The sequence below is a fragment of the Aspergillus brunneoviolaceus genome (genome assembly GCF_003184695.1).
Source record: "Aspergillus brunneoviolaceus CBS 621.78 unplaced genomic scaffold BO95scaffold_147, whole genome shotgun sequence".
NCBI classification, from domain to species: domain Eukaryota; kingdom Fungi; phylum Ascomycota; class Eurotiomycetes; order Eurotiales; family Aspergillaceae; genus Aspergillus; species Aspergillus brunneoviolaceus.
In genome coordinates this window covers 2,581-10,961 of record NW_020290877.1, presented here as the reverse complement: position 1 = coordinate 10,961, position 8,381 = coordinate 2,581, and the positions used below count along the sequence as shown (strand labels likewise).

General features: G+C 54.0%; 3 protein-coding genes across 3 annotated transcripts; 1 reads left to right on the top strand and 2 right to left on the bottom strand.

Annotated features, from left to right (window-relative positions):
- Positions 1 to 132: 132 nt before the first annotated feature.
- On the top strand, positions 133 to 3,475 carry BO95DRAFT_448619 (putative Avl9 protein). Its single transcript, XM_025587892.1, has 10 exons — positions 133 to 395; positions 640 to 744; positions 828 to 1,070; positions 1,164 to 1,191; positions 1,244 to 1,307; positions 1,362 to 1,441; positions 1,486 to 1,657; positions 1,705 to 1,745; positions 1,794 to 1,931; positions 1,984 to 3,475. The coding sequence occupies exons 1-10, from the start codon at positions 334 to 336 to the stop codon at positions 3,361 to 3,363; spliced, it is 2,313 nt and encodes a 770-aa protein (XP_025436087.1). The 5' UTR covers positions 133 to 333; the 3' UTR covers positions 3,364 to 3,475.
- A 394-nt stretch (positions 3,476 to 3,869) lies between these two features.
- On the bottom strand, positions 3,870 to 5,841 carry BO95DRAFT_377733 (fungal specific transcription factor domain-containing protein; the record flags this gene model as incomplete). The annotated part of the gene is made up of 4 exons (XM_025583280.1): positions 3,870 to 4,613; positions 4,672 to 5,173; positions 5,222 to 5,576; positions 5,625 to 5,841. 4 exons carry the CDS (start codon positions 5,839 to 5,841, stop codon positions 3,870 to 3,872), a joined length of 1,818 nt encoding a protein of 605 aa, XP_025436086.1.
- A 1,060-nt stretch (positions 5,842 to 6,901) lies between these two features.
- Positions 6,902 to 8,381, bottom strand: BO95DRAFT_448615 (zinc-binding alcohol dehydrogenase family protein). Its single transcript, XM_025587891.1, has one exon. It carries the CDS (start codon positions 8,226 to 8,228, stop codon positions 7,188 to 7,190), a length of 1,041 nt encoding a protein of 346 aa, XP_025436085.1. The 5' UTR covers positions 8,229 to 8,381; the 3' UTR covers positions 6,902 to 7,187.

Genomic DNA, 8,381 nt, shown 5'->3' with positions numbered 1-8,381 from the left:
GGAGGAGGAGGAGGAGGAGGAGGAGGAGGGGCCGCAAGAGGGGGAAAAGCGGAAAGGGAACGGTCCCGTTGAATCTCTTGTCTGGACTCCGGCTCCAAAACCTCCTTTCCCTGGTCGGCTTCAACCCCCTCCCCTCCCCATATTTCTGAGCTATTTACTAGTTGGTCCCTCCACTGGGGGTTTTGTTTTAATTATTATCGACTCGGTAGCACCAAACGCTACTACCAATTCCTTTATTGAAGTGATCTGGGAGGGGATTCCTCCTCTTTAAGGAGGAGTTCTGCTTGGAACGTGTCAACTCCCCGGCTTCAATAGTTTCCATTTCCCCCCGCCATGTCTCACGTCCACCCCCGGCAGGACCCCATTGTGATGGTCATAGATTTTCACCATGCAAGGTATGTACATATCTGAGAAGGAGAGTAGAGGGGAGTCAATGCGGCAGCGACTTTCTCTGCTTTCTCAAAGGTGGCGAGACCGATCGATTAAGAACAAGCATGTCGGAAACATTCTTGCGAGTGCGCTTGTCCTTTGCGCCGCGGGTGGGCGCAATCCGCACTCAGCCCCTATCTCTCGCTTTTCTTCTTTCGCTATAGTGCACGAATGACAAGCTAACTCTGGACTTTCATCAAACTTGTTTAGAGGCCCTGAAATTGAACTATGCTTCGGTGACGATGGAGGAGACTCGGCCGCGGAGAACGACTGGTCCTTGTTGCCATTTATGGCCTTATCGGACGGAGCGCATTTGTACGACCCGAGCTGGCTTTCCATCCCTAATTCCGTACCCCCGTGCAAAATGCTCATTTGAGCTCATACGCATTGCCCACCAGGTCCACCGAGGAGTTCTCTTATTTCACGGTCCGCCGGAAGGAGACTGCGACACAACCTGCCACCTCCCTGTTCGGCATCTCATGCTCTCGACAAATCGACTCCAATATTCTCCTCTACCGACCGCCGGACGTTACAAGGTCAACGGTGCAGAAAGCAGTGGTGGTGATAACGGACAGTCCCCAGAGGCTGGGGCAACTGAGGGAGAAGCTGTCAATCGTTACGTCGGCATGGTTTGCGCAACGGTATGTGAAGCAATGCTACCAAGTGCTCCTCCGTCAGTCTGCTCTGGTCTGGAGGCTTCTTAATGGTGCCACGATCGCTGACACATGCAACAGCGACTTTTCGGATTACGACATATTGAAGGTGCGCTCTCATTCATGTTAATCTATGATCTCTGATTGACATCGGTGTCTAGAAATTTCGAGAAGGCCTGGTTATCAGCTTGAAGAAAGATGAGGACACGAAGGATCAGAATCTGGGTAAGACGATTGAGACTGATTGTATAGTTGACCTGGGCTTACGCAAGCGTGAAGGGCTTTCCCTACGGGAAATGATTCATGAATTCAAGCATCAGACGCTCGTCCTGTTCAAAGCTCTGCTTCTGCAACCGAAGGTACGTTCCTTCTGCTCAGAAAGGACTCGGCTTACCCGACACAGATGCTTTTCTTTGGGACCAAGTGTGAGCGGTTGTGCATGATACAATTTTCTCTCATCTCGTTGATACCGGGTCTGATGAGTCGCTTGCAAGACTCTGCCGATCCAGCTTTTGACACCTATGCACAGACAGTGGAGAAGCCCACTTCTCTGAAAACGAGTGACAGAAGCTCCTGTATGCTGTCGGCCCCGCCTATTTGTGATTTATGCTGAACCCTGCAGTGCTGGCATACATGGGACTACCCCTACAGATTTTCGGCAAGGTGCGTATATCTTCAACTGATTACCCTGGACGATCTAACTACTCGCAGGGAAGCATGTTCGGACCATATACCCCGTTGCAGCAACTGGATCTGCTGGCGGATCACGGAACCAAGTCATATGTTGTTGGATCCACAAACTCTTTATTGCTGCAGCAAAAAGATCGCTATAGCGATATCTTGGTCAATGTCAGATCATTGTACCATACCATTCCAGTTGTATTGCTAATGTTATGCGCAGCTTGACGAAGACACTCTTACCATCAGCTCACCGTCTCTCCGAAATGCTCTTACTCTCTCTGTCGCGGATAGGCGCTGGATCGACCTTCTCACCCAAATCATTAATGAAACCTGGGATGATGCACATCCTCAGCAGCCCAAAACGCATGGCTACATGGGTTCCGAAGAATTTATCAGGCTCCAGTTTGAGGAGTATCTCTTGGCGTTGCTCTCCTGTATGCAATATCACGAGGAGCTTAGCTCTTCCACTACTGGTGAGCCAGGCGGAAGAAGCCGTGCTCAGCTGGAAGCTTACAACATCGAGGGCGACCCGGCGCTAGAGTTCAACGCCGAATTCTTAGCGCAGTGGAGCAACACACCCAATTATTCATTGTTCAAGCGCCTTACCTCGGATGCGCTTTTGTTTTCAATTGTGGAGCCTCGTCACCCGTGTGCAGGGGGTCTGACAATTGACGACGTTCAACGACGTGTAACCCAACAGGTTGCCGAGCTGCACCTAGATGAGCGCGTGCGGGAAGGCCGCGAGGCTCTGAACAGACACCTTTCGACGGGCCAGAAGAAAGTCAGTGCTGCATTCAACAGCTTCTGGGCGGACATCGAATCCATGCGGGAAGCCCAGCGAAAGAAGACCGAAGAGAGAACGTCACCTTCGCAACGATCGTCACTGGACAGGGGATCTAGAAACTCGCCTCCATTTTCTCCTTCCGATACAGCATCGATTAATTCCACGGGAGGGGCTTCGTGGTTCGCTGGACGTAAGGCCCCCTCGGTGGATATGGCACAAGCACAGGCTTCCGTTAGTGCCGTGAGCCAGAAGGCGGGCGCCTATTTCAGCTCGTGGGGGACATGGGCCAGCGAGAAACGAAAGGAATGGCAGGAAAAGAAGCCCACGCCAACATCACCTATCACGACGTCGCCCTCTGTTCCCACATTGACCTGCAGCACCGAGGCGGGTGAAGCAGACCGAGGTAGACTCTCCATGCAATCACGGCGAAGTGAAGACTTCTCGACATTATCCCGGAGCGGAAGCAGGAGGAAGCGGTGGAGCAACATCCTTCTCCGACGTGAGAGCGGCGAGTTCAGCCGCAAGGATGACCAGACAGGGGATAGTGACGAGCAGGAAACTACGTATTCGAAGTCCCCCTTGTCTCAGGAGGCTCCGGATCATGGTGAGACTCACAGCGAGGCAGTAGTTTGTCAACAAGAGCACACCACTCAGCATGAGGCCGAGAACCAGGGGAATGACATGACCACAGTCACAGATAACACTGTCCATACAACTACGGAGACCCAGACGGATTCCCCGTCCCTGCCGTCCCCTCCTAAGGAAGAACTACATTCGAACACCGATATACACACCGAGAAAGCTGGCCAACCATGATAATCTGCTCCATCGATACGTGGCGACGAGTTCGGTCTCAGGTTCGAATCCAGCCGAACATTTTCATGTCTAATAATATCACCCTTTGCAGATATGCGTGAGTAAATAGGGACTTTTTAATTTTTTTGTTCAACATAATGTCATTATTTACATATTTCTGGGACTCCTGGTTCTCCTGCTCTACCCTCAATCGGAAAGAGAATTGGGCCCCGACAATGGATGTATTTTTACGCACAACGGCTATCGTCAAGCCTAAAGAAACCCCTTCATGAGCACTGACTAGGTTAAAGCTTGGTTGAGACTCGGAATACTGCCATCTGCCAATTTGAAGATAACGAAATGCCTGCAAAAACGCAAAACCTATTTATACGTTGCACATATTTACGAATTGCCAATCTGGTACCGTTCACGCATAGACGCACATCGCTCGTCTACTTACCTTTCACTACTTTCAACCTGGTTTGCGGGGGTTCCTCCATATGTCAACGACTGATGAGAAAGACAAATCAAAAAGGGGGCGAAGAATATGTTCCGGCTAGCATCTGCTCCTCCACAAGCTGCAAAACTGGCTGACCTAGATTGTTGAATCGCTTGAGACTACGTATCGCCTCCGTGAGGTCCTGCAACGGCTTCATGTCGGAATCACCGGGCTTTTGGAACATGATCAAAAACTGAACACATACTGACAAAGGAATCATTGTCAGAGGATGGTCCTGGAGGGTCAGCGCTGTAACAGCTCGAGGGATGATAGGCCTCGCTTTCAAAGAATTCAAATTACAAAGCCGATTGGTTAAGTCGACAATATCCTGCGCAGCTGCCAAAGATTGCTTCTTGTACTCTCGCAACAGTTCATCCTCATCCTCGCCCGGGAGAACTTCACAGGCCATAGTCTGATATAGATGAAGAATGATCGCTCGCCACATGAGATTCACAAATAGAAGCATAGGGTCCGCCTGGGGCATATCGCCTGGGTACCGCGACGCGAACGCCTCCATGCGCCGCACCAGGATCGAGTTGATCCATTGATGTCGCTTTCGAAAGTCTTCCGTGGCGTCGTAGTAAATGTCGCGCACGAGGAGTTGGTGGCGGTGCGAGAGCGCACGGCCTCCAATTGTCGCAGCGACAATGCATTCGGTGAAGCTCGAGACCGCTGCAGGGTCTGTGACTGTCAGAACCTCAGGAAGGAACCCCATCAAGATTGGTTGATCATTCTGGAAATTTCCTTCGGGCGCTGGCAGGCGGATGGCCACCTGGGCTCAATTATTTCCGCTTTTCCTCTTGAAGTTGGGTTAGGTCGACGCCACTTACGCGTTCACTGAAGGTCAACGGCGACCCCGTCCGCATGCTCACGCAGCGGTCCAAACAGTAAGCCATCCAGAAAGTTCGGCGCTTTTGCTCCGACTCGATCAAGTCTCTCTGTCCGTACGTGAGATCCGTTCCGTCAAGGCTATTGAGCCAGTTCAGCCGAATCAGCCGAAATGCTCGTCCAGCGCTGATCCAGCTCCGGCGCAAGTCAACATCCATGAGCTCATAGACGGCAAGCAGGAGCCATCCTTGCACCTGCTCGAGCTCTGTCGAGGGCATGGCTGCGGGGTGGGAATCCAGCGCCTCTAATTTTCGCCTTGCGTTTTGATACAAGGAGCCACCAATGCTCTGGTAGTGCGCGGAGACCGAGGCGGCGAGAGTCCATGTAGCATGCTGTAGGCAAGACTGTGCCTCTGTTTTGAACGGCAGCCGCCGCCAGTCGAAGTAGCGACGCTGGTGCTGAATAGGCATAAAGCTCTGGACTCGATCGAAGTACAGTTGATCCCTGTGCCTCGTTAGATGGTCATTTGGGATCTGAGATTCGAGGACTGACAAGTCTGCTTGCATCAACTTTGATAGGTGGACCTCACAGACATCCTCCGATGCTGATCTCGGCACTGAACTAGGATCTAGACCTGGGATGGACATCTCGTCTCCAGCACTGGACAGTTGGTCTGGTGGGGATATGGAAGGCACTGGCGTTGGGACATCTCCTAACAAAGAACCGGGCAGGTTCTCTGCCGCCAAGCCCGAGTACGAATCCTCCACGCTTTGGCTTCCCAAGATAGGTATCTCCCACGCTGACAGATCAACCTGCTCATCCAGCAGCTGGGTCTCTGGCGGCTGCACCTCTGGAGGAGTCACCGTGCTTTGACCTTGACTCTGAAGTAGGATGTTCTCCAGAGCGGCTGGGAGATGTTAACAACACTCTCTCGAGAGTTCAACCTCGTACTCACCGACTCTCGCTTGCAGCAACTTGAGATATCCGCGCTTGGGGCCTCGTGGCGATCGCGCGGTGATCACTAAACAATCGACGCCCGAAGCCTGGCACATGCCGCACTGCGGCTGACGGCGATCACAACGGAGCTTCCGCCGTCGACATTCCTCACACGCTGCTCCGGGCTTCTGTCGCTTTCTAGGAGGGCTGTCCCGACTCTCGACGACTTGCGACATGTTGACAAGCTGGAGGTTGGCCAAGGAGTTCACATCTAGCGTTGCTGAGCTGATATGAATCCGCGCCGAACCAGTTAGCGTATTGCTCGCGGATGCGTAGTGCTGGGTAGAGTCCCCTCTTAGGGCTATCTTACCGACGATGCTGTGCTACACTTTTATTTTCCGATCTTGCTTGACCCCAGAAACTCGACCGTGTTGCGACGTGCTGCCTTTCTACGTCTGTAGGGACCGATAACGCATAAGCGCCACGGTTGGTCTCAGGTTCTTCGAATACGGATCATCGATCCGGTGGACGAATTACGACGATCCTCACCTGAGACATTGGTTGGGATAGACTCTTTTCTGGGTTGATGACAACACGAAGCGCGATTAATGCCTTCTGAAGTCGGAATCAATTCGATGGCTGCATATGTGTGAGGCCATGAGGAACATGTCCGCTGTAGCTGTCAGCTGCCTTGTTTATTGGGCTTATTAGAGTTGCGGGTGATGAGGCTGAGTTCTGTGCAGAGATGCCAGATAACTCAACTCACTCTAACAGAACCACCACTTGCGCTGGCGCCACTTTCGTCAGGGCCGTGTATGGGAATGGGGCACAAACCATCACAGAACGCGCACTTGCCCGTTCTGGGTGGGTTCAACGTCCCTGGATCAGTTCTGTCGAATACCCCACTTGATCTGAGTGGAATAAGCTTAAGGGCTCGGTTTGTCGGTGACTGCCTGTCGTATGCTGGGCCTTGGTGCTTGAACCCTCGTCCTATATTTGGCCGGAGCTTGTTGCCAAGCCAGCCAAACGTGGATGAGGTCTTGCGAATGGAGACGGCATGGCCTCGGCTCTGACACAAGGCTTATGGCACATGTTTGTGAGAAGCTTTCCTTGGTACAGAAGAGGGGTCTCTACACGTGGGCTGTGTGCTGTTCCAGACACCAGAACACCTAAGTTCTTCACTTTTGAGGCTGAAGGTCTGTGAAACCACCAATTTCTACATTCGACTTCCTGTACGGTTGGTCTGCTGCGTATGGTTTCTTAGGACAGGAAACTCTAGTTGAAGGTCCGTGGTGTGCCCATTGCGTCAAGAATCTGTACGACCTCGCGGCTTGAGTCAGCAACTCTATCATGCCAACGGCTTTTATTGCTCCTATTGATGGGGCTATGGTGTCATAAACTTTTCTTCAACAAAATCCCGACAACACGAATACTGTGGCCAGTCCCGGGGTACATGAGTCCAACAGGCCGGGTGGAGCATATCGCAACAAATGACAAGGCCAATAGGATACGAGGGCAGGTCGGGAACCAGATGAAACCACGCGAGAATCAGCTTTACACAAAACCCGCCGGTTTAGCTCACTCACAGCACGACGACCACCTTTTGTGCGGAGGTGCCCTGGGCCTGCCGATCGACCGCTGCCTGGATGCTGTGCAGACCCTGACCTGCGACGAGGGGCTCCGGGGCGGGGACGAAGGATCCGGCCTTCAGCGCGCGGGGGAGGAAGTCCTCGTAGATTGCCTTACCCACCGCATTGTCCTTCAGCGTGGTCCCAAAGACGCTCTTGACGGTCACGCCATCGGGGGCCTCGAACCCGCCCTTGACCGTGGCCACAAACTTCGACCCCTGCGACCGGCTGACCACTGCCACGGTCATGGGCGTGGCGGCGAACCCAATACAATCCATGGCCCCGGCCAGGGTTCTCCCCTCCAGCCACGCCACGAGATCATCGACGACGGTGGGGCTGTGGTAGTCGAAGACCCGGCTGGCGCCGAGCCGCGTGGCGTGGTCGAAGTTCCGGGGCGAGGCCGTCGTGACGACCTCGTACCCGGCGGCGACGGCCAACTGGATGGCGTTGCTGCCCACGCTGCCGGCGCCGCCCCAGATCAGCAGCGTTTCTTTGGTGGGGGGCCGGCGTGCTGGCTCCGCGGGATACTGCAGCGCGAGATGGGTGTCCTGGAACAGGCCGCACGCGGCGGTAGACAGGCCCAGCGGGATCACAGCGGCGGCTTCGTAGGACAGGGTGTCGGGTAGCTCGCTGGCCATGTTGGTTTGGAGGATGGTGTAGGCCTGGAAGGCGTGGTCCTGGTCGCGCTTGGTGGCCATGCCCACGGCCAGCCCGGCCACGCGGTCGCCCGGCTGGAACCGTGTCACTCCGGGCCCGACCTGCACGACTTCCCCGGCGACGTCTTGGCCCAGGATGGTGGGGTATTCCATGGGCCACCACGCTTTGGTCTGCAGGCTCCCGTCGACGGGGTTGATGGCCACGGCGTGGTTGCGGATGAGGATCTCGTTCTCGGCGGGTTGCCAGAGGGGCGCTTCGCGGAGTTGGAAGGGGTGGGCTTTGGGCTCGAGGAGCCAGGCGGCTGTGTTGGTGGTGGTGGTGGTGGAGGATGTTGACATTGTGGGATGAGTGGTGAAGTGGGTGAAGTGGGTGAAGAATAGATTGGGTGAAGCAGTAGAGTGTGAAGGTTAAGGAGATTAGTTTGTGCGTGTATGTGTGTGTGTGTGTGTGTGTGTGTGTGTGTGTGTGTGTGTGTGTGTGTGTGTGTGTGT